This window comes from Cryptotermes secundus, unplaced genomic scaffold, assembly GCF_002891405.2.
Source record: "Cryptotermes secundus unplaced genomic scaffold, Csec_1.0 scaffold1227, whole genome shotgun sequence".
Classification (NCBI taxonomy): Eukaryota; Metazoa; Arthropoda; class Insecta; order Blattodea; family Kalotermitidae; genus Cryptotermes; species Cryptotermes secundus.
The window spans coordinates 27,108-52,107 of NW_019741990.1; the positions used below are offsets into that span (position 1 = coordinate 27,108).

At 37.9% G+C, this 25,000-nt stretch overlaps 1 protein-coding gene across 5 annotated transcripts in view; it reads right to left on the reverse strand.

Moving 5' to 3' along the window:
• The window catches only part of LOC111872967 (peroxidasin), a gene marked incomplete at its 3' end in the record, with an annotated part of 268,973 nt that overhangs the window by 21,546 nt on the left and 222,427 nt on the right, over window positions 1–25,000 (reverse strand). For 2 of the 5 annotated variants that reach the window (XM_033754903.1, XM_033754902.1), the window contains 7 exon segments: window positions 841–1,007; window positions 2,161–2,278; window positions 3,124–3,287; window positions 5,077–5,148; window positions 14,212–14,283; window positions 15,895–15,966; window positions 20,123–20,194. In XM_033754903.1, the coding sequence (XP_033610794.1) occupies window positions 841–1,007; window positions 2,161–2,278; window positions 3,124–3,287; window positions 5,077–5,148; window positions 14,212–14,283; window positions 15,895–15,966; window positions 20,123–20,194 (737 nt within the window). 5 annotated transcript variants of the gene reach the window in all.

Genomic DNA, 25,000 nt, shown 5'->3' on the forward strand with positions numbered 1-25,000 from the left:
TTTTAATTCCATGCAGCTTTAAGTTAAGGCAAAACATAATGCAACTCATGTTATTCTAGAGCAGTGGAATTAACCACTGTTTATCCAGAGTCACTGAGGAAAATGTGTAACAAATCAGTTTATTTGAAAGAAAGAGTCAACTTGTATGACCAATGTGTAGATGAAAGGATAATATTAAAATTATTAAAGATCCAGAGTGTGAAAACATGGTAGACATATAACTGGCTCAGACTAAAATCCAATGGAAAGTTCTTGTGAACATGATGAGGAAACTTTGGATTTTATAGGAGACAGGGAATTTCTAGGCAATGTCTTGACATCAGATTCTCACGATGAACCCTGCTCCATGCAGTTCATTAGTTACTTATTTAATAATTTAGCGAGTTAACCATTTCACCCACACATTTTGCAAGCACTGATACACTTATTAGATCAGGTTCTTTACATGAATACTTTACATTTCATGAATGTTCTTGTTATTCTCTCAATTTTGTACTACCTCTTGAGCCTGCACTCATTCAAATGGCACACATATTCAGACATTCCAAAGAGCATACAACATGACTGAATTCAGCTTTGGTATGAATAAAATGCAGAACAAACTGGAAACAAGTATATTCTGATAAAGTTAACATAACTGAACTATAAACTTATGCAAACATCATTTGAGAATTAGTGTCTCATCTTTTTGAAAGAACTACTTGCACAGCACCTAAAGGCAGTAATAAATCACAGTTATGTGGGAGTGGTTGGAAATCCCCTGTTTCGGTGCCATTACCAGCAGAGACACCATTAGGTGGGGAGGGCACAAACTTGGAAGAGCTGAAATGTACAACTCACCTTTGGTTTTCTGGTAGTGCATCTTGGCAGCTCGAGACTTGGCTTCACCTGCAGGGCTCTTTGCCATGCACTCATACACACCAACATCAGAGTCTGCTGTATTCTCAATCATCAAAGTACCATCAGACAGCTTTGAGTAGCGTGGGTCACCCATGTTGATTTCATTGCTGGAGCACAACAATATGCGTTGATACAATATCTCTCATTCTTAACCCTTTCACAGTCAAGCACTTATGTGTCATGGGAGACTGGCTATTTTTTTAAATATATAGAAAATTTACTGTTAAGTCTTTTGAATGTATTTGGTGATACTTCCATACAAGAAGCTCTAACAGAAAACTAAGAGATGACATATTCTTTGAGTTTTTACCCAATGTAGATATAATTGCCAGGAAATGAGATGAAAGTTTTCAAATTTTGTAAGATAAATAAATGAGCTGCGACCTGTCAGGACTGCCTTGTGAAAGCACAGATATCTGCATCATGACCCTGAAAGTGCTAACCAATCAGCTGAACTATATGATCAGTTCTTTAATCTCAAATCGTTTTTGGTGGTCAAAAACTTGTCTGAAGATTACTGTCTTCTGGGATTGACACCATGTAGTTTAGTAGATCACTATCAACGTTATGTAGGCTGTTATTCTCGGTTTTCTAGACCGGAGCCGCTATTTCCTTGAAATAGCTCCTCAATTATCCTCATGAGGCTGAGTGGACCCATCATTTCTAAAAAAAATCTGGTAGCGCCGGGAATCGAACCTGGGACCTCTGGACCTGTAGCCAGGAACTCTGACCACTAGACCACTGAGGCAGTCCAATAGTAAGAGAATTACACAAAATTACAGGCTGTGCTTTCGGACCTGCCCTCTAGGTTGTGCACGAGAAGTGTGTCAAGAAGTATTAGGGAAGTGGTTTCAGCTGCACTGTTAAAATCCTGTTATAACTCTAGGATCCTTATGTCAGTTAATGTATTCGTACTCAGCCAAATCTCCTGCACATTCTGGTAAGAACGGCAGGTCTGACAACACAGACAGTGTTGATAGTGCTGCATGTTACACTGGGTTTCTGGACTTTGTCCACTTCCTGGTATTTCAAATATAACACAACGTTTCAGAAGCTGGATCCATTTATGTCCTCAGGTAAAAAAACATGAGGAGCATCTATTTGGTTCTTCACCTGAGGATGGATACATACCCATTTTCTGAAATTTGTGTTCAGTCTGGACAAAGTCGAAGAACCAAGTAATACTAAGTAACATTGCAAAATTCTGCACTGTTATTTATTATAACATCAAAATGTTCAACCCAAAATGCATCTCAGCACCTGTCTCTCATCCACACAATATCTGGAACTGGGTCACCTTCAGCCTTACATGTGAAGAAGACAGTTCCACCAAACGTCACCTCCACATCATGGGGGTCTTCTGTAATCTTTGGCTTTTCTGTAAAGATAATATTAGACAAAATGCAAGTACATACTTGATTCTGTAGAATATATTATTACTGCTGCATCTATTATACACATATAAAGTCAATAAATCCATCTGTGTTTGTCACTCTATGTGTGTCTCACTGTGAGTGCGTGCATTCATGTGACAGTGACCTGTAAGGTGTAGTCACAAGCTGTATCAAAGAGTTCAGCTCTTGTCATCAATCCAAATCTCATGTACAGTCATTCATACATGCGACAACATAAACTTTATTTAAAATGAAGAAGTATTATATGTTCACAGTTCATGGTAAGATGTAAGTTCTGAAAGAGTCCCCTGTTATACTGCATCTTTGATCATGTCCCCCAGTATGATTACATGTCTCAGAAATGTTTTAATTTTGGTACAAGAATATATTGCAGCATCCCTTACCATAGTGTGTAGGTACTTGTCCATAGTCTTGTGTGAACAGGCTTTATATTTCTGGCTTCTGTAACCTTGGGATTATTTTGCTCAAACAGCAAAATTTAATGGACACCCTTCTTACCTGCATAACTACAGATAGTCAATGATCCCACTGAGCTGTTGGAGAGGGTAAATCCCAGAAACTACTACACTGCCCTAAATGCTGCATACATAATAGCAGGGATTTATAACTCAAATAAATGTCAATTAAAGTTATGATGTTGTTACTGAAGCTGCCCCCCTCTCCCACATGTGCTTTATATAGAGGATTTGTAGGGTGTCTCATGTCTCCTCTTATGGGGTTTCACCTGCCCCACACTGTCAAGCCACTGACAACATAATTATACAGAACACAAGATACTGCATGCAAGCTGCAAGGACAGGATACCTACTGCAGTGGAAATCTGTTTCTGTCATAGCAGTGAGGGACTTCCCCTGCATGGTGACAGGATACTGGCAGGTGGCTGCAGCGTGTGTGCCTCGGAGCTTGTCTTGCAGCATCTGCACCAACCACATCATCTCACAGTCACAGACCAGAGCATTGCTGTCTAGTCTCCTGCAAGCAACAGACAGTAAGCATGTGAAAAATAGAATGCCCATCACCATCATCTTCTAACAGGCAAGGAGAACCACTTGTTGGCCCATTCTGGCCTCATCTGTCCATTTGTCCCTTCAAGTCCACATCTTTTAAAAGTTTCAGTAGTCTGGTATCTTCACAATCTGTTGATATGTTGGACACAACTCATCTTAATTTTTTCAGTGCTTACTCATTTCTTTCCCACTTATATCAGAAATAAAGATACACAAGGTTCAGGAATAAAATATACCTCATCTGACTCCAAAACTGTGAAAATGGAAGCATTTAGTGATGCTGATTATGCAGGGGATGTAAAGGATAGGAAGAGTGTGACGGGATATGTAATTATGATGTCAGGACGCCCAATATCATGGTGCTCTAGGAAACAGAGTATTGTTGCATTATCAACCACTGAGGCCGAATATATTGCAGCAGCTGAGTGCTGTAAAGAATTGAAATATCTAAAGACGTTGATAGAGGAGTTGACAGGAAAAAGGATGGAAGCTGAACTGTGTGCTGACAATCAGAGTGCAATCAAGCTAATAGAATCAGGACAGGTAAGCCATAGGAGTAAGCACATAGACGTTAGGTATCACTACATAAGTGAACAATTGAAAGAGAAACTGTTCTCAATCAAATATTGTAACACTGAAACTCAGGTGCAGACATTTTAACAAAACCGCTATCACAAGAGAAATTATACTTAAGAAGAAATAAGTCTGATTGTGATAGACTGAGAAATTTTCAATTACATGTACTAATTTTGTAATCTGAAGACCAAAATTACTAAGTGTTATTCAATTTAACTTTGTAAAACAGCTAATAATGTTGACAAGATTTTGAAATTAAGGAGGAAAATGAGAAATGTGTTTGTAACATTTTGAAATGAAGGAGGAATGTTGAGAATCTAGTAATGTAAAAATGTTCAAGTTGGTAACAGTGATCTATATTCATTTGTTTTTGTTTTGTATTATAATAAAAGTTCTTCTCATCCAATATGGCTCTTAAGCGATACATAAGCACAACACAAAGAAAATAAACATACAGAACAACTGCTCTGGGAAGGCAAATATGATATGTAGAGAACAGTTAGGGTAGTGAGTGGAGGAGACAAAGCTTCACCAGAGCTAGTGCTGTTCAACAGCAGCATGTGGTGGCAGTACTGAACACATACATTGTCTTTCTGCACATCACATTGTCAACCACCTTCCCATAGCAGCCATACTGTATACATTCACTCCCTTTCTTCTGTGGTACAACAAGTGTCATAGGATCCTTACTGGGTTTGGTGGCTTGAAAAACCCACTCTAATACAAACAACAGAAAATGAAATACTGTTTACCAGTACATGCAACTAAAATGCCTTACAGTAGTTCTAACTGGAATCTACTCCATATCCAGATTCTTAAGAAATTCAATCCAATTCAATGTAAAATCCAAAACAACAGGAAACACTAGACATACACGATAAATTGAGAACAGGAAAATAAAGAAGGGCTTATGAGTTCACCTTGTTGACTGCGTGTGTACTTTTCCCCACTCTCCCCAAAAATCTGTTGGTTTTCTATGAGGTCTATGTTGTATCAAAAGAAATCAGGTGATTGTTTTTTCTTTCTCTTTTTACTTCTCATGTGATTCCACCCTTCACAATCCAGCTGCCTGAATTAAAATGAGGCTGTCATTTCAGAATAAGTACGTACATTAGAAGATATATATTCACAGGAACGTTTGCTCTATTTTCAGCCACCCAAAATGCACCAAAACTTACAGGCGCTTCAAGGATTCCAAGTTCTTGAAAGCTCCTACTGGAATGCGTTGAAGTTTATTATTATGAAGAAATCTGAAACAGAAAGAGGATAACTATTTATGTGATCTGAATTCTGTGTCTGCAGACTACAATTCTGATCTTAATGAATTCTTGTGGACAATACAGACACATGTAACAATGCACTAACCTAACCTTTCATCCTCACACTTCTCTGACACTGACATACATTCAGGCCAGATTCTTTTTGTCATTATTTCAAATTTTACTATTTTTTTGTAATTCTCGCAACTTTGCCTGCAGAAAAGGTTTACCACCTGTTTCAGTTGCATTCTTTTAATTAACAATTCAAATTTTCAACAAACACATAACACGAGTGTATTCAATTTGCAAACAAAAGTAACAGACTGGAAATGAGTATGTTCAGAGTTGGCCTAGAAGACACGCCATACAGATATGACTACGTTCAGGGCTCATGTTAAAATGGTTAATAATATACATCTGTATGTATATTGTATGTCATCTTTCATCCTTTGTACTGTCTACAGAAATGTCTCCTCATTTTCATTGCTTATATTTATTCACTGAATATAAGAATAAATTCTGGGCCAGGAATAACTGGTGAAGAAAAACACTCCCATCATTTCACTTCAATAAACAATATAACATTTTCTGAAAGTCAAGGAATAAGGCACAGAAAAATATTTATTTAATTTATGATGGCATAAGCGTTATGCCCAATGAATTGTTCAGCTTCCTAATCATGATTAAAACCTATGTAAAATTATGCTACCACAATAGAGAGCAATTTCTTACTTTATAAGAGTCCATAATGTATACAAAGAGTGTTCTAAGACTCCAGTCAGAGCTTCATGATCTCATTCCTGAGTTCATTCCCTGTCAGGAATATCATATGAACATGGGACTGATTATCAATGATTACCAAGCTATGGGTGTGTGAAACTTAAAATAATCTACACATATTTACACTGTACTCATGAACTATGTTCTTACACTGTATAGTTCATATTACAAATGTTTTAATGGCCACTTGCATGTGCTCTCTAACTCACTTTCATGTTGAAAGTGTACTCCTACCAAGAACTGTACAAGAACTGTACAGACATTTATCCTGCATCTTGTACTATCTAAAATTTGACATAGTTCATCTCTTGCACTGGCTTTGACTTTACACACCCTTTCATTCAACCCCAAACGCAGAAATGTGTGGGGCTGAGGTCCAGAGTCCTTGGTGGAACACAGAGCTATGGGTATCTAAAAGTCTGTTTTGGTGAACATGCACAAGAAGGCCCAGACATGTTCAAAAGCTGAGTTTTATGTGAATCGTTCTTTGACTTCAATGATCCACAGATATGCAAGCACTAATAGTCAGATCAATGTTTAAGTGACATTTCTGCCTCGGAATGACCTCAAGAATAAGCTTGTTATGTAATGATAAAAAGAAATGAAACATCTGCATATGTGACAGTGCAAGTGTTGGTGTATACATTTTAGTGTGTTTTAGTATGTACATGTTAGCACGTGTTACTGTGGGTGTATATGTGTGTGTTAAGTATGTTAGTGTGTGCATGCTACTATGTTTGTGTGTGTGTGTGTGTGTGTGTGTGAGTGAGAGAGAGAGAGAGATAGAATGGAACTATTCTCTGAACCTCCATTATGTAACTGTGAAGCATGAAGCTAGCTGAACAGTGAAATCAGTTGTAGAGAGAGAACATCACTGAATTTTCATTACAGATATATGAATTTCATAAATGAACTCCTCTGTGTAAACATCAGTAAAAGGTGAGCATTATATTTATTTCTGGTGATACACACAAACTTGAAACAACAGTTTATATTCTGCAACCTCTGACATGATCTAATTACAGAAACTTTTGCTTTTTTATTCAAACTGTTTCTAGAGAATCAATAAGATGTAGTTTGTGTACTTTGATTTATGTTGTGCCTGTATTCAAAAGTAATTGTTCTTTCTGTTTAACCATTTAAGCAGACTGGTTACTATATACATACCGTCTGCTTCAACATCATAAGAGTCTGCATTTTACTCGGAGTGCAAGTATGTGTTTTATAATTTTCTCAGAATGAACATAAATTACATCCCTAAATAGTTTTAACTGGCGGGGTGTTGTAATGGAGACATCATGCATCTATTGTGAGACTGAAACTGAATTCTTAAATGTTATTTACATAACTTTCATGCTTCAAAAGTAAAAACATCCCTGTTGTAAGAGTTACTGGCAGCTGTGCATCAATATTTTGACTTTATGTAGTCTCACACCTTATTACACTGCATTTTCATTAACTTACCAAGATTTAAATTTGATACCTGTTCCATAATGTTCCAGACATACTTAAAATATATCAGTATTTCCTAATTGTTGTAGTACCCATGCAGTATAGCTACACACAAAAATGGGAATTATGCATGCAAGCATGCATAATCGTCACAAAATAAAATCATTAACTAAAAACAAACAAGAATACAGCTAAATAAAAAACTGTGTGTGAGAAAGAGATAGACCAAACACCGAAGTTAGATAGGAGCACTAATTACAACAATAAAAACTAAAATTAATAAATGCATTTCCCTCCCACCCCACTGAACGAAATTTACAACAAAAGCATTCAGAGGTACAAATGTATCTATTCTGTTTGCAATGCAACCTGCTCTCCTTCATCAGAGTATGATGTGACACCATTTCATCCCAAGCTTTGGACCTCTCTTCATTGGCGAGGGAACTGTGGATTTTGGCACCTCCCCTCCCTTTCCTTGTGTAATGTCAGGGATGACAGCATTTTTGTTAGCAGACAGACATTGTGTGACTATAGATCTTATTGGAAGAGACTAGTTTTTCACCACAAGTAGCTAACCAAAAACGTATATTTGTTTTATTAATCAGTCTAATCACCTGTTCCTCAAAATGAAACCATTCACAAATTCCTAAGACTTTAACACATTTCATAATGTGCTTAGCCATTCTTCTGTCTCTGTGAGCTGGTTTTCTTGAAGATGTTGGTGATTTACTACTCTGTCCAAAAAGTATCCGACCTTGGGCCGGGGAAAAAAAAAGTTCTGTGTCTGGGTGGTTACAATACCTAATCACCTTCAAAGTAGGCCCCTTGTGACTCCACATACTTAGCCCAGTGATCCTCCCAACGCTGGAAGAAATTCTGGAATGCTTCATTTGGAATGGCGTGCAGCTGTGCTGTCGCGTTCTGGATGATGTCCTTGCGGCTGTCAAAATGGCAGCCTTTTAGCAGTGCCTTCAATCTGGGGAGCAGCCAGAAATCACAAGGAGCCATGTCAGGAGAGTAGGGAGCCTGGCGAACCTGTGGAATGTCGTGCTTGGCCAGGAAACCTTGGATCAGGTGTGATGAATGAGCTGGGGCTTTGTCATGATGCAGCTGCCAGTTGCGAGAGTCTCACAGCTCCAGTCTCTTACGCCAAACTGCATCATGAAGATGGCGGAGGACTTCTTGGTAGTACTCCTTATTGACAGTCTGGCCTAGTGGTGCATACTCATGATGCACAACACCCTGGTAATCGAAAAAAACAGTCAGTATCACCTTCACATTGCTCCGAACCTGTCGTGCTCTTTTGAGCCTCTGGGATGTTGGATGCTTCCATTGTGATGCCTAGACCTTGGTTTCCGGGTCATATCCATACACCCACAACTCATCACAAGTGATCACAGTCTTCAGGAACTCAGGATCCCTGTTGGCGCACTCCAGCATGTCCTGCGCGACCTCAAGATGGAGTTGTTGCTGCTCCAGTGAAAGCAGCTTGGGCACAAATTTTGCCACCACTCTTAGCATGCCCAAATCCTCAGTTAAAATTGTGTTTGCAGAACCTCTGCTGATCCCAACCTCATTAGCAACTTCACGGATGGCCAAACGATGGTCCTCCATGATCAGTGTCCGCACTATTTCAATGACATCAGCATTGATGGTCTCCCAGAACGCTGCTCACTGTCCGCTGACATACAGCCATGTTTAAAGCAGTTGAATGAATTGTTTCCACTTGGGTATCCCCAAGTTTCTGAAAAAACTTCATGCAGTATCGCTGCTCCAAGCATTCTGTCATCTTGAGCAAAATGAGAATGCGACGAACACGTGTTACACCACTTCGCTATCTGGCAGCCACAGACGCACCCGGCAGTGTTGCAAGTCAGAAAAAAATCACGCATGCGCATGAAAGACCCTTCTACCACTATGCTCAGTTTTCCTTCCCCTTTGGCCATTACTTACGGAAAAAAAATAAAGTCGGATACTTTTTGGACATATGGTATAAGGAATTCTGAATAAACAAAACTGTTAACCGAACCAATGAGATGATTATATAGCAATGTATATACGATTATATCATTAGATATTATTTATTTATTCCTTTATTTACTTATGGTCTATTTAACAATTCTTTCAACAGCACAGACTATATACCATCAAGCAGTGGAATGACAGTGGATAATAAATTGTAAAGTATGTGGAAGGAAGCAACCATGCCCTAATTTGAAGTACTATCCTACCATATGTCTCTAGGGACTGAGGAAAACCATGAAAATTTTCAGTCAGAATAACTGACAACCAGCTAGAAATCTTAACCTGAGACCTCCCAGACATGAAGCAGGACTGATACTCATACTCTTTCAATTGTGACAATCAAGGGATATTTCTAATTATGCTTCGTTATGTGGTTTCATATAATTTCTAAAAACGTTTAATGTTTCCTGTATTGGAAAATGGCTCAAGAAAAATCTGCAAACACAAATTCAACAAAACATCCTAAAAATTACCTTTACACTATGCATACATTTCTTAATTTGTATACTGAACACCCAACAACAATCTTCCAAACACATGCAATGGTTGCCAAAGTCTCTCATTCTCGACAGTAATTAAATGAAGCTCCCTCACACCTAAATTTACAGGTCTACACATACATAAAAATATGCCGTTATTTGATTAAAAATATACCTAACAACGCTGTCAAAACCTCTTATTCAAAATCATGACGGGTAATTCTATACAGAAACAAACGTTTCAATTGTTTCAGCAAAAGAATGTCATTAAAAACAAAAAACAAAACTTGTTCATTTATAGGTTTCATGAGTATATCCCTGGTGCATTTTTCGTGCAAAAAGCTGACAAACACATTTAAAATACCAGTACTTTCGTTTAAAAGTGTCTTTGACCAACATCATCAGTCTTTTTCTCTATATATGCCAGCATCAAAGTCAGTATCTATGAACTGAAAGTCTACAGGAAATAACAAAGTAAACATGCCAGAATAGGACACTATGCACACACTTCCCAACTTTTAAACTTATGTCTTTACCATGAGCCTATTTTCCTTAAACAAGTGCCACAGCTAAAACGGACTCAAAATTTATTGAATCTCCATGTCAACTAACACAAAAGTGCCCAATTTGTGTTACATATATTTTCCTGCTGAACAAAGGCCTTTCACATGTATTTCTCTTCTGAAGAATAAGTAACAAGTCAGGAAATATGCAGAAATCAGCAATTCTGGTGCATTTGCTCACTTTTGCTTTATTACCTCAAAAACTGTAAGACTTGTAGACAAATTACAAAGACAAAACAACTCCATCCAGTGTGACTATTGAAGTTTTTACTACTTGAAAACTTAACACCCTTACATGTTTCAGTCCCTATAGACCATCATCAGGGGACATTAATACTTTTTGGAAACTACTATCACAATGGGTGTTTTGAGTGTTAAAATACATATACGTACAATGTTTGTAATGCACAATATATATAAAATCCAACTCTTCCACAACACACAACAGCAGCTTTCTTGGTATATTAACCTTCATGTGCCGAAGTGCCCCGTTCGGGCCAGAGATGATCATGGTCGTCGTGGCCAAAGTAGCCCGTTTTGGCCAGTCAGGCATTTAAACTCTGCTAGTGGAAGCATGCCCACACGCCGCTAGTAGAAGCGCACTCACAGTCCTAAATATTTATTTTTAAATGCAGTAATTACCAGACAGACTTGAGTAAAACCCTAATAGATGAATTAAAATGATACCTAAGTGAACAACAACAAAAAAGAGTATACATATGAGTTATGCCCAAGCTCATCCATGAGCCAGTACTTCTATTGCAGACTGAGCAGATTAATGTTTTAAAAACATATAGTAAAATTCGATGTACATACCTTATTTGTTGTGGTCTGCTTTATGTATATATAGGCTGAAATGAAACTACAATATTCGATTTCACTGTGAATGCACAGAAAACAGATCACACTCTGTATCTCAGCCACGATGCAATTGTCTCTTCACGCCCACAGAAAGGGCATTAAGCTTTTGCAGCTATAATGGAAGGTCTTAGCACTGAAGAAGGGACCCCTCTAGCTTTCTCTGGAATAGCCATTCTTTCATTCTTCTGGCCTTTAGTCAAAAGATTTGAAAATCCGAAGAGTGTAAGCAGTGCTAGCCGAAGACCAAATGATTTTATTGCTTCCATCTGTTTACGACACCAGGGACTGCTAAAATTTGTCAAGTGTTACAAACAGAAATAAATTTATAATGCAGAACAACTCTGTGAAGAAATGGGTAAGCATTTTTGCAGTACACATCAAAATTAAAAGAAAAAAGAAATTGAAAATAGAGTATAACTCTTTGTAAAAAAAATTTCAAATCTTCCATTACAATATGTGACACTATGTTCTTTGCTGATACAAAGTTAATTCCATCCATTTATCATAAAAATTGAGTTAGACGCAGCATTTTTAAACACAATGCTTAAAATTGTTTAAGCGCCTTAACAGGAACGGACATTTAAATGCAGAGTAGCAACAGGCATTTAAATGCACACCAGCAGTGGGTGTTTAAATAAACTCTGGCCAGCTCAAGCTTACCACCATTTCAGAAGTCCGGCGTTGAAAGGTTAAAGTTTTTAAAGTTTTTAAAACTTTGTTATTTAAGTTAAAATTTATAAACCAAGTAGGTTCGTGTCCCTTCTCCTATCATCTTTCTTGATGGGGGCTGAACTTGTGCCGCCTGTCTATCTTGAGAAGGAGATTCTTGGTATCATCCTGTGTTTGTTGGTGGTGTGCTGTGTTGTTTAGCAGAATAAAAACATATAATATACCAAGAAAGCTGCTGTAGTTGTGGAAAAGTTGGATTTTTTATATATTGTGCATTACAAACATTGTATGTATATGTATTTTAACATTCAAAAAACCCATTGTGATAGTAGTTTCCAAAAAGTATCAATGTCCTTCTGATGATGGTCTATAGGGACCGAAACATGTAAGGGTGTTAAGTTTTCAAGTAGTAAAAACTTCAATAGTCACACTGGATGGAGTTGTTTTGTCTTTGTAATTTGTTAGTGTGATGGACCAGAATGAAACAAATCAAAAAACTTGTAGACAAGGTACACTGTACATGAAATTTGTGTTTTTAATTTCTGCTATAGCTTTACTTTGGAATATTTATTGCTCCAAAAAATACATAGTACATATATAGTGACTAATGCAGGGTAACATAAGCAGAAATACACCGTATGCATTCATGAATGATGTCCATTATTATTGTCCGGTTTTAACTATAACTGGAATGGAATGACAAATTTTAGTGTCACCCAAAAATATAAAATTACATCAATATCTCTTCGGCTATTCTCAAGTTTTTACTTGTGGACAGATTTGTTGAAGGTAACAGGTTCATTCTTACAGTTCCTCAATGAGAAATGTGCCAGAAACTGAAGCGCTGTGGGGAGACAATGAGGGCACCAATACCTTCTTTATTCTGCTGAATAATATACACCAGAGCCTTCTACATTTACTTTATACATTTTGCTTTCATTCAGTACCTTTGTTTACAAAAGCATTGCACTGAATATTTTATTTAATTCTGTGATGGTTCCAGAAATAAACAAAAATATAATTACATTAGCGTGTAAGTGCTGTGCTGACTTCATTATGAGAAATTCAATCCTGTTGGGGAACACTTTAACTATTTATTCAAACTCCATGGACAAAGCAAATAAACTGACCTGTTCCTCTCTCTTGTAAGTAATTAAATTTGCATATTTTATTTCTGTCTTGTCTGCAAGTCCACTTGTACAAAGGGAGCTGCAGTCAGTTCATAGTGTTTTAATTAAATTTATTTTAGAATGACAAGCAACACAGTATTAAGTCTTTTTGGGCCCTAGATTCTAATTACTCGTCTGAAATATTGGTAACAGCCGCAGTCTTCATTGTTTACATGAAGACTGTAGACACTGAAATGTAACACAAGCAACTGACTACATAGAGAAACTTATTGGAAATACAAAAATGAACATAAGGCTGGGAGAAGTAAACAGTGTAGCAAGGTTGTTGCTCTAACACTTCTAATGTGTTACCTAGCATTATATGATTTCTCAACAGACTGTCAAATCAATCTGTTAACATAAACATATTTTAAATAAAAAAAATACTAAGTGTCTTCTTATTAAATAAACATGTCATTTCAAAATACCGACAAAGTTGAGGAGCAAGAAAGGTTCTGGAAAAAGAGACAGTAAGGTTTTGTAGCTGGATGATCCACATGGATATGTCTGAGGAGGTGGAAAGGAAACCATGTTTCCCTATTAATCAGCACAGAGACTGATGAACACAAAGACAAATCAGGAGCAAATAATCAATGCAAATAAGTCAGTTTCAAATTCCAAGTTAAATATCTGAATTATAAAAAATTACACCAGGAATTATGCATGCCATTATCACCAGGAAATTAGCATGCCACGATCACGGCAATATTGGCAAACATGTAATATTCAGAACTAAATCTTTGCATTCTCAATTTTAAAAATGAATGATGTAAACAAAAGTAATTTCAATGATTAATGGATGAAAAAGTAGTAATTATGAATGCAACGAAATGGACAAACTGTTACGTGTGTAAAAGTGGAGCGAACACACTTGGGCAACATGGGGCATCTCTATACTCAGATCTAGAAATACCATCACAGAACCGAAATCAATTTCCTGCAAGGACACAGAGCATCAGATGGTGCATGCAACAGGATCTCTGGTGGTACCACGTGCAGACCGACACAACAGAACTAAACTGGCAACCCAAACCCAGCCAACAATCCTTTACTTACAGTCGTTCGAGATTCCTTAATTCGCTAAACACCCCTGGGCCTAACTTTTCAATCCTGTTGAAATGCAGGTATCTGGTGGAGCATACAAACAGTGACATTAATACGGGATTAGCTATCTCTGCCTCACACATCATTATTAGTACCAGTATGTACAAAAAGCCACGCTACATCAGTCAGTCAGTGTTTCAACGTAAACCCTGCAGACAGTACCTGCAATATACCACTTTCAGTTTAAATTGTGGGTAAAGGTTTCAGCAGACAGAGTCAGATGAAGTGCAACTGAAACCTGGCTTAAGTGTACACTCAGCAGATGGAAGGTAATATGTTTTGATTTTCATCAGAATTCCAGAAAAGCATACTGTCTGAAATTAGTATACATAAATCTTTGTCCCAATGCAAATTAATATTGTATAACATACAGCATAAACATTTTTAAATTCTACTGTGATGTGTAAGAAAAAGAGATGAATGCAAGCTGAACAGGGCTTATAAAAACAGATTACTTATGAAGTATATGGTTCTGATAAATGCATGATACAATTGGAAATAAATTTTCAGATCATTTTCTTTCTGGGAGAAAAGATGAAGTAGCTTGTCAACTTTAAGGATTCTAACAATGATACATTACACGTAGGGTTACTGGGTTTCTGAACTTTTCCATCCTCTGGTATTCTAAACAGAATATATTTCAAAACTTGTCCCATTTCAGCAATGACATGCCAAAAAAGGGAAGGCATGTAACCAGCTGCATCTCTTACAAAGAGTTTAAGTTTGATCAATGGTCTTGTCACTGAGATTAGCTCCTTACAATAGACACATCTGAGTATGTGCCTTGCCATCTCTTCATTTGAGGATGGATACAGGTCCAATTTCTGAAACGTTGTTCTGTTCAGGATATGCAGCAAGGGACAAAAGTCTGTAAGCCCAAAAATTCTAAGAGACATATGAAGAGAACTTGCCCAGTTATTGAATCCCTCTATCTTACTGTCAGTTACTGTTCCATCAATACCCCATACTCAGCCAACACCATGGGCTCCTACAATTGGCCCATCTTAGGCAACAGTACTAAGGGACTCAGTTGGCCGCACCATAACTCAAGTGGTAAGTCACTGGCTTCCCACCGTTGCAGCCCAGGTTTGATCCCGGGTCAGGTCAAGTGGAATTTGTGGTGGACAAAGTGGCGCTGGGGCGGGTTTTCTCAAAGTACTTCGGTTTCCCCTGCCAATATTCATTCCACCAAATTCTCCATCATCATAATCACCTGGGGCAGGTACAATAGGCCAATCAGTAGCCGCCATGCCAAGTGGACCCAGTTGGACTCCACGCCCCCACTAAGTGAATAAAAAAAAAGGCACTCAGTCCCAACCCACTCCTGCAACTACCTCATCAGGGACTGGTACAGTAGGACCATTTGAGGCCGCAGTACCAAGGGACTCAGTCTTACCCCACTTCTACAAATAAGGGAAAACTGATAAAAAATTATGAAACACAACGTTGTCTGAAAGGCATGCTCATTACCAAGCAGCTTCATAACCTCCACATTAATGAATCTGCTTGACATGCCACGGCAAGGACGTGGCTCTAGTAAACACAGACAGAATCAGTGCTGCACTTCTCTGACTCCACTCCCTGTTCAAATGTTTGTAGTTCTGTAGCCACGTCATCTAAGTCTGCCTTACTTACAATCGCTCTAATGAAGGCAAATTAGAAAACGTATCGGGCTGAATATCCACGAGTTCATTAAAGTGCAGGTATCTGTAAAAGAAACAACAGCATTACACTTTACAGCTCACAGCAGGCAGATCTCTTGAATGCAGCCTAGAACAGAAAAGTATGAAATAAATATAACATAAAGAAACAAATTAATTTCTAGAACCCACAAGTCTTCATCGTACAAGAAACAAAAGGCTTAACTCTTTCAAAGCGTGTGTCTTTAAATTGTTTTGGTTCTTTTCAGACTCAATCCAACCAATGAGAAACCACATCAGACCTAGTCCAATATTGAGAAATGATACAAGACTGAGTCCAACACTGCGGAACCATATCTTGATCCAATGTCAGACTGCGTGAAACAACATTAACTTACGGCAAAATAAGATCAGTCTACTGGGATATTATATACCACTATAAACTGGCCTCAGAAAATTAAAGAATCTGGAAAGTAAAAATAGTCATGAATTCTAGTATGAAGGCAATGCCACCTTAAGTTACCGAAAGGCATGTTTTTTCCCTGGTACAGGTAATATGCACTGACTTCTGAATGACTACTTAATTTTTAAAACAAATTTATATTTGAAAAAATGTGAGTTCTCTCACAGATATTTCTAACTACACTAAGCATGTCCAGGGTTATGGTTACAAGTATATTCTTGTATTTTGGAAAACCTTCTTCAGTCTGCATCTCTTGGCTGAAATTTTCATGGTCTTCCTTGCTTCAATGTAAAGTTTGGTTTGATGCTTCAAAATGGGATACTCTTAATTCCTCCTATGTTTTCATCATATTCCATTCATTAACATTTAACGCTCCACTCAGTGCCAGTATGTAAGCACAAGCAGTCCATGCAGACACTTGGGGTTGCACAATTTTGGGGATGGCACATTCTAGAATAAAGCCTTATATTAACAATAACTGTTCATCTGAAAGATACAATGGATGCCACAAAATGTTATTCACTTGTGGCTGCAGAATATCATATATGTGTATTATCCCTGCCTCTATTACTGATATATCATCCATAAACAATTTAAAACTTACTAATTTTCTTGCCACAAGTGAAAATAAATGACAAGATGTATAATTTCTGTTGATTCATGTGTGTCTTCTGTTGCCTACTATGCACTTAATAGAGGAGAGCCAAAAATATGAAATTTACTCATTACTCTTGCTAATGTGTACAGTGTTAAAGCAATATACAAGTACTGTGGTATAGTTTCTTGATGCGATTCAAATCTTTGTTCTCCATCTTCTTGTGATACATGGATAAACTACAGTTTTGTAATTTCAGTGTTACTCTTTCTTCAACATTTTAGCTGTTGTGATATTGCCAATGAAAGCAACTATATCCCAGACATACACACAGACTCTCTCCCCCTTCCCACTGAGTCTCTCAGTGATTTCAAGAAGCTAAGCATTTGTTACTCTGTAAGACATATAAGTATATACGTGAATATATAAAATTAGGAATTTAGATAATGACCATGGAAAATAATACCCTTTCTGCCAATTTTCAAACACAGAATATCAAGTTTCTTTTAAATTTCATGTACAGCTCTTTTTCAATTGAACACCAAGAGAAAGGCAGTTATAAAGTACAATCATTCCATTGAGTTTCTTGTTATAACTATTCTACCAACATATAGAGTATACTTTTCATTCTAAAATGGAAAATATAATTCCTATGAATACTAATTTTAAAGAAATAACTATTGTCTCCAAAATATTCACTGGTTTACTTGAATTTGTCAAAGCAACCTGTCTGTCTGCGTAATTGTTATGTCATAATTACAGGAAGAACACAATTAATTTGATGTCAAGATGCCTGTGGTGGCCTCTTGAATTTAGAAGCTGCAAGCAGCCAAAGAAATTTCATACAGAATAAAAAAAATATATACTTTTCAATAGAATTTGTAAAAGTGTTACAGCAAACCAGCAAGGAATGTACAATTAGAGAAGTGGGAACACAAAGGGATGTCATTAATCTAACTTGGGACAGTGAATCTAACTTCTCTACCAGCATAGTTATGAATTGGAATAGGAACACTGAAAGTCCTAAAACTGTGTATGCAAATAACCCCTTTTGCATGTAAATTGTGATAAGGAAATTATTAAGTTGCCAGCTCTTTATGCAACATCAATATTGCACTGCAAAGCAAATTTATTGACTAGAAATGATACAACCATGTTCTGCTCCCCAAGACAGTGGTTCAAGCAGAATCCCAAACTTATATTACACTTTTACAGCAAATCAGCAACCAAAGTACTGTTTCCTGGTGCCCAGGAAAATCTTTTCAGACTCAATCATAGTGTTGGTATAACATATAGTATAGTATATATATAGTATCACAATTTGCTGTAAAAGGTAAAGTTGTCTCTATGCCTAAGCACACACATTTCAGGTATACACAGGCACAGAGACAGCCCCATACATTCTTAACCTTGGCACTACATGATGGTGACTGGTCACTTTCATGCCCTAGATAATTTACTCCAGGAGAAAGAGCTCACTGGTACCTATTGCATAAGAGGCTGGATGGGCCCCAAACCACTCTGACTATGTAGAAAAGAAAGATATTCTTTCCCTGTGGGGAATTAACTCCAATTATCCAGCAAATACCTGGCCACACATTTAACTAATGTTAAATTCTTTGCTTCTACATGCACAGCTCAGGTGAAGACCGTGTATCTGTGTCACCACTGCCTGGTATTAGTATTCTATCTTTCTGAATGAATTTTGATAAGGAAATGTCTTTAGTGGAGAATAAAATTTAAAGAATACAAAGTTCCAAGTTTCTAGTCCTACAGCTCTACTACTGTCATTTTATTCTACTTAATCATGTGAGAAATTTATTCTGTGACAAATTTATCATACACAACCTCAAAGTTTCATACAATTGCCATGACTTAAGTGTTGACTTCAAATAATATCTCATAAATAATCTGTAGGTATAACTTTATTCATTCTGGTCCATTACGCTAGTTAATTATTATAAAATGATTTGATAACACTGTCCAGTGTGACTTTACACGTTTCAGTCAGTTTTAGATTGAATACAGTGTGTCTTGTTAAAGTTTAAAGATAATTTATTAGCTCTAAACCATCCATTTAAGACTTCAATTGTTATAAGAATATTCCTGTTAAAATCATTTATATTAGAATGCGAAAATAAGATGCTAGTATCATCAGCAAAAATTATAGATATAGAAAATGTATTTAATATTTTAGGAAAGTCATTTATGTACATAAGAGAAACAGCAAAGGCCCTAATACAGACCCTTGCGGCACTCCCTGTCTAACATCAAGCCAATCTGAGGACACTGTATTCACATCACTTTTATGTACGTATTACTGTTCTAATATATCTGTTACTTAAATAAGATTCATAAAGTGCATGATCTTTCCCAATAATACTATAGAATTCAAGTTTGGACAACAAGATATCATTATCTACACAGTCAAAGGCTTTCTCCAGATCACAAAAAACATCTGCCACTAATTGTTTGTGGTTCATAGAATTTAAAAACACTGTAGTCAATTTGTAAATTGCATTATCTGTTTTTAATCCTTTCCTATATCCATATTGTTCAGTACTTGGGATATTATACTTATTAAGATGTTCTAGAGTTCCTGTATATATTATGGTTTCAAATATTTTTGAGAAAGACGTTAAAAGTGATACAGATCTAAAGTTAAGACACATCCCATATATCACCATTCTTATACAAGGGTTTTATTATCGCATATTTTAGTCTATCAGGAAAAACTCCTCCCCTTAACATTTTATTGTATACATAGTTTATAGGTGAAATTATAAAGGGCAATCTTATTTTTAAAATAACGGGTGATATCTCATCATACCCACATGAGTTTTTAAATTTAAGAGATTTTATTATATTTTCTATTTCTTTATTTGTAGAGCATTTACATTAGGGTACAAATTTATAAAAGCTTGATCCATATAATACATATGATTTTCTTTCTTTTTTCAAATCATTCATAGGTATGGAATTCTTGTTGGCTTGTCTTTTTATTTTACTGGCAACATTGGCAAAATATTTATTAAACTCTCCTAAAATATCATGTTTATTAATCAGTACCTTACCATCAATTTTTACTGTTTGTGTTCCTACCAAGAGAAGGTAACAGTCACAGTAATGGCAGGACATAGAAAGAGAGAAAAGCGCTATACTTACAGCTGCTCCAGCTTTGTAAGCCCTTGGAACACCTTGTTCTCCATCTCCCTCATGCGATTCTTGTATAAGTACCTGCCAATGAGGCACAGTGTTAACAAGGACATATTATATATTAGCATTCATAATATGTATATATTAACCATCTTTTAGTGCATACAATTTCACTTGTCACTTCACACTACATGTTTCAGCATCATTCTTCCATCCTCAGGTGTATTAATCATGTTAAACCATTGCACTGCCTGCCATCAAGTGTCCATTTATAAAATGATATAAAATGCGTGTTCGCCGTTGTTCAATAATAATATTTATATATTAAAACTTGTTAAGATCTATCATCTTACATGTCGTATATCAAACTCGTGTGTAATGCCATTCATCCGCTATGGGAGTCCTTCTTATGTTTTAATTGTGTATATACTGTGTCTTATGATATGTCTTTCTTATGTAGCTGAGTGCATTGTAGAATACCCTTCCCATTATAGTCTTGTCTGTTCTCTGTGATTTCCTCTTCTGCAGCTCCTCCTTCGCGTGTCTGCAGCCCCGATAATTGGCAGGATGGGCTTCCTCTCCCTTCGCCAACTGGAAGTTACAGCATGTTAGTATGGAAGCAACATTTTTCTTCTCTGGGAACTCCTTGTGCAGGCGGCTGCCCGCGCACCACAAACAACCGGAAGTTGTTTGCAGTTTGCCCAGATGTGACCCAACTGTTGGCAGTTACAGCACTGTGTAAGACTCTTCTGAGCTAGATACACCTCTACCCTGATTGCAATGTGGTACAGGGCTGTCAAACGGAAGATCTCTTGGGATTCTGACGTTCTGGGCAAGATGATGAGGAATAGGGGAAGGTTTTTGTTTGGTGTTTCCTCGGACGGTGACCGATGGGTAGATGCCATCTGTTTCACACTGATAATGTCAAAGCCTAGAGCTATCAGCCCGTCAGAGGTATGCTCTGCTGGAATATTCACAGGGAGTTGGTATATTGTGGTCTTGATGGGTTTTAGGTACTAAGGACAGAAGGTACGTAAAATGAGGAAGGTGGTGGGTCTCGAGATGGGATTTGACTACCGTAAAATCCTCCAAGGCTTTTGTGATTACCCTGGTTCCGTTTCTGGTGTTACGGAACTCGAAGTTTCCTTTAACCACACTATCGATTTCCTCTTGCAACTGCAACAGGTTAGTGGCAGCTGTAATCACTATTGGGGGCGGCCTTCTTATTTTCCCCGGAGCTCCCTCTTCTTGTCGTGCAGCCACCGCACTGGAGGGATCCGTGTCCATAGCGGCTGCCCTGAGGGGGGCGAAGAAATTTCGGGTGATGTCCACTTTCGGAGAGGGGTGGGTCTCTAAATCGTCTCACGCTGCGGTCTCATCGGTGCTATGGCTCTTTTTCCTCCAAACTTCTTTGAAGATATCCTCGTGGATGAGAGTGGACTTTGGTGTTTTAGAGTGACCTGCTGGAGTACTCGCCTTGAGCACAGCCTTAATTCGTGAAAGGCTACTGTGTCACTGAGGCCTTTACAGACGTTTTGTCTGTTCTCCTCCGCCGAGTTTACGATGGCACACCATTGTTCGCTGTCACCCACCGAAGCTGGAATGTACCCTGCAACATCCTCAATGTCGCTCACTACTTTTAACAGCTGTTCCAGCTGTGCGCCAGCATCGGGAAGTTGTCCTATTAATCTAAGGTACTCAGATTTTAAAGATGAACGTTTCTTTGTCCAAAATGACTGGTATCCCGGCACTGGGACGTCCGCCATCCTGGACACGACACTCCGTTAGTACACGTAGTTCGCAGTCACTCGTTTGCCACTCAACTAACTTCACAGAAGAACAATGTCCGCTACTAACAACACCAATCCTCTGAGTCAACATCGAACTTCGTCTGAATAGCACTCACTGAGACCCCTCTCGTTCAAATGTAATGTCTCACTCTTTTCACTGCATGAAGAAAATCATTCTTATAAACCTTGAGCAGACAACACCGTTTCCTACAGTGCCTCTATTGTTGCTTGCATACCCATTGCCTCGGCCACGAGTTTACCAAGTCCTTGCCTAGAAACGGCTCTGGTATATTTGCTTATCTCACGATTGTTGTATAGTAACGGCTCTACATGCTACAATATGCTGTTTCAACCTCTAGTCATTTCATATCCCATGCACATTAAAATCCCCTGCAGGCCTGTGCGTAGTAAAAGTCAGAAGATGGCATCTATAAGTACATGTGCCAGGAAACAAGACTATCTCAATCTGGCATTGATCTACACGTTTTATCTCATCAAAGCTACCATACAGAAACGGTGGTGTGCAACATTTTTGGCCAAGAAATGAAAGATAACTGTATTTTAATTGGCAAGGCTTTAATTTACAGATGACAGTAAAGCTTGGACAATACAGACCCACACAAAAGAACAGTGCACAGAATTATAGCAGTTGAGGTGCAGCTCATAAGAAGAGCAGGCTATATACGTTTTGACTAGAAAAAGAATTTGGGCATAAGTAAGCAAGGGGTTTACACAAGTACATAGACCTGAGCAAAAATGTGATTAAATAACAAAGTAAGGGAAGAATCTGCATACTTTCAGGCTCTTGAAAGTACAATAATGTATCCTGAAGATCCATAAAACGTGCAAAATTTGACTAGATGAGGACTAGTAGCTTCCCAAGCACCTTACTCCATGGAGTTTATTTTTTTTTTTAATTCGCTTAGTGGGGGGTGGAGTCCAATTGGGTCCACTCGGCACGGCGGCCACTGATTGGCCTATTGCAGCCTGCCCTGGGTGATTATGATCGAGAATTTCGTGGAATGAAGATTGGCAGGGGAAACTGAAGTACTCGTAGAAAACCCGCCCCAGCGCCACTTTGTCCACCACAAATTCCACTTGACCAGACCCGGGATCGAACCCGGACCGCCGCGGTGGGAAGCCAGCGACTAACCGCTTGAGCTATGGCGCAGCCTTACTCCATGGAGTTACTTACTTGGACGCATTCTTTCACAGGTATGAAACATATAGCCACATTTCATTTTATTTTGTTTTAATTTATTTCATTTTTAGCTAGTGTGTTCCACATTTTCACATAACCTGCATAAAACATTTCCTTCTCTGAAATTAACTGCCTGATCAACTGACCTACCGATCTACATCCCCAGTCATGTTATAAAAGCGGGATTAGGCACACCGAATATTCGTAAGTTCTACATATACGGACCACCACCACCACCACCACCACCACTACAAAAGCAGGGTGAGGAGCCTATACACAGGGGGCATACCTGAGTACAATGAAGTAAACAAACGTAGAGAACAAGGTAAGAGTATAACAAAATTAATAATAATAATAATAATAATAATAATAATATACTCGTATACTCTACCTATTACAGATGATAACTACATCAATATTACGAGAGCTACACACACACACACATATATGCCCCTGCGCAAGTAATGCAAACAGAGAAAGTCTATACAATGGAGTTTGGATAAAATGACTACAGCATCCCCCCCCGAAGGAAAATACTGAAATTTTTTAACTGAATTTTAATAAGATTTTATTGATTGTTTATTGATTTTATTAGACTCCATTATTTTAATTAGGACGTGTGGCATTCATATGTGACAGAAGAAGTGAAACTGTTTTTGCAAAAGCACACCTGATGAAGGCCATATATGGCCGAAACATGCTGCGAAAGTGAAAAGGAGAAGGAGAGAAAGAATAAGTTGCATTGTGGATGGAAATAGTAAAGTTTGTGAAGAATATATTGATGCATCAGGATGCTTAAATACATTGTTATGATCCAGCTTAGCTTGAAGTTATATTAAGTATAAGAATTCAGTTCCTGCCATACAGAAAACACACTGAACTTCCTTTACAAACATAAACTAGCTTATGCTGCATAGGAAAATAACTGCTGTTGAATCTGAGAATCACACAAAAGTTATAAATGCACTGTATGGGCAATACATTCAGCTTTTTAATGTTAAAGAAGGTGGTACATGTAGCAATCACTGTGCTCCAAAGTGCTAATAGGATATTTGTAACAGCTACCAACCAAACTGTATTCTTCAGGGCGTTTGACGGTTGATTTCTAAGTTTAAACTTACAGTGGAAACAGCAGAGCATTTTAATTCGTTGAAATACTGATTAAGTCCACAGGTACCTCAGACTGACGTCATGATATGCAGCTTTAAGGGCAAGTTCTTTCGGGTTATAAACTTCATTATATTTTAACAAAACTGTGACCTTTTAGAAGTGGTTTCTACTTCCAAAATGTCAGTGTTATCCTGCTGTAATATGTAAGCGAGGAAAGAACACTGCTTATTCCTCAGACGTTCTTTTATTAACGTAGTCCAGATAAAGTTAGCAAGGACTTCCACATTATGAAATTGGTTGAAGTCTGTCCACTGCAGTGCATGTGCTGGCAACAACACATTCACACAAGGCATGGACTGAGAAACTTCGCCTGTAAGACTGACAGGGGGATGGGAAAGCGATAGAATTGAATCGAGTTGCTGAAGACATGAACTACTCTGATGATCTTTTGTCATGATGATGATGAACCTGTGGAATCTATATCAAGGGATGAAAAAGTACTTAATACTCAGTCGAATTGGTTAATGAGTCAATTATTTTGACACGGCACGCGGTAGAGTACTTGGTTGAGCCATATGCTACAAGCTGGAGGGTCAAAAGGTAAAGCTATCCCTCTACTAGGCCGTGGAGGGCCATAGGGTTATGAGATGTCAAGGCTCTCACATTTTCTAGACAACTGGCTCATGGATGGCAGTGAGACTGTCAGCCTTGCGTGCTGGCAGCCCTTTATCCCCAGGAAAAATCCCCGGTCGAGTAAATGGACTTTGAGCCTCTATTTATTTATTT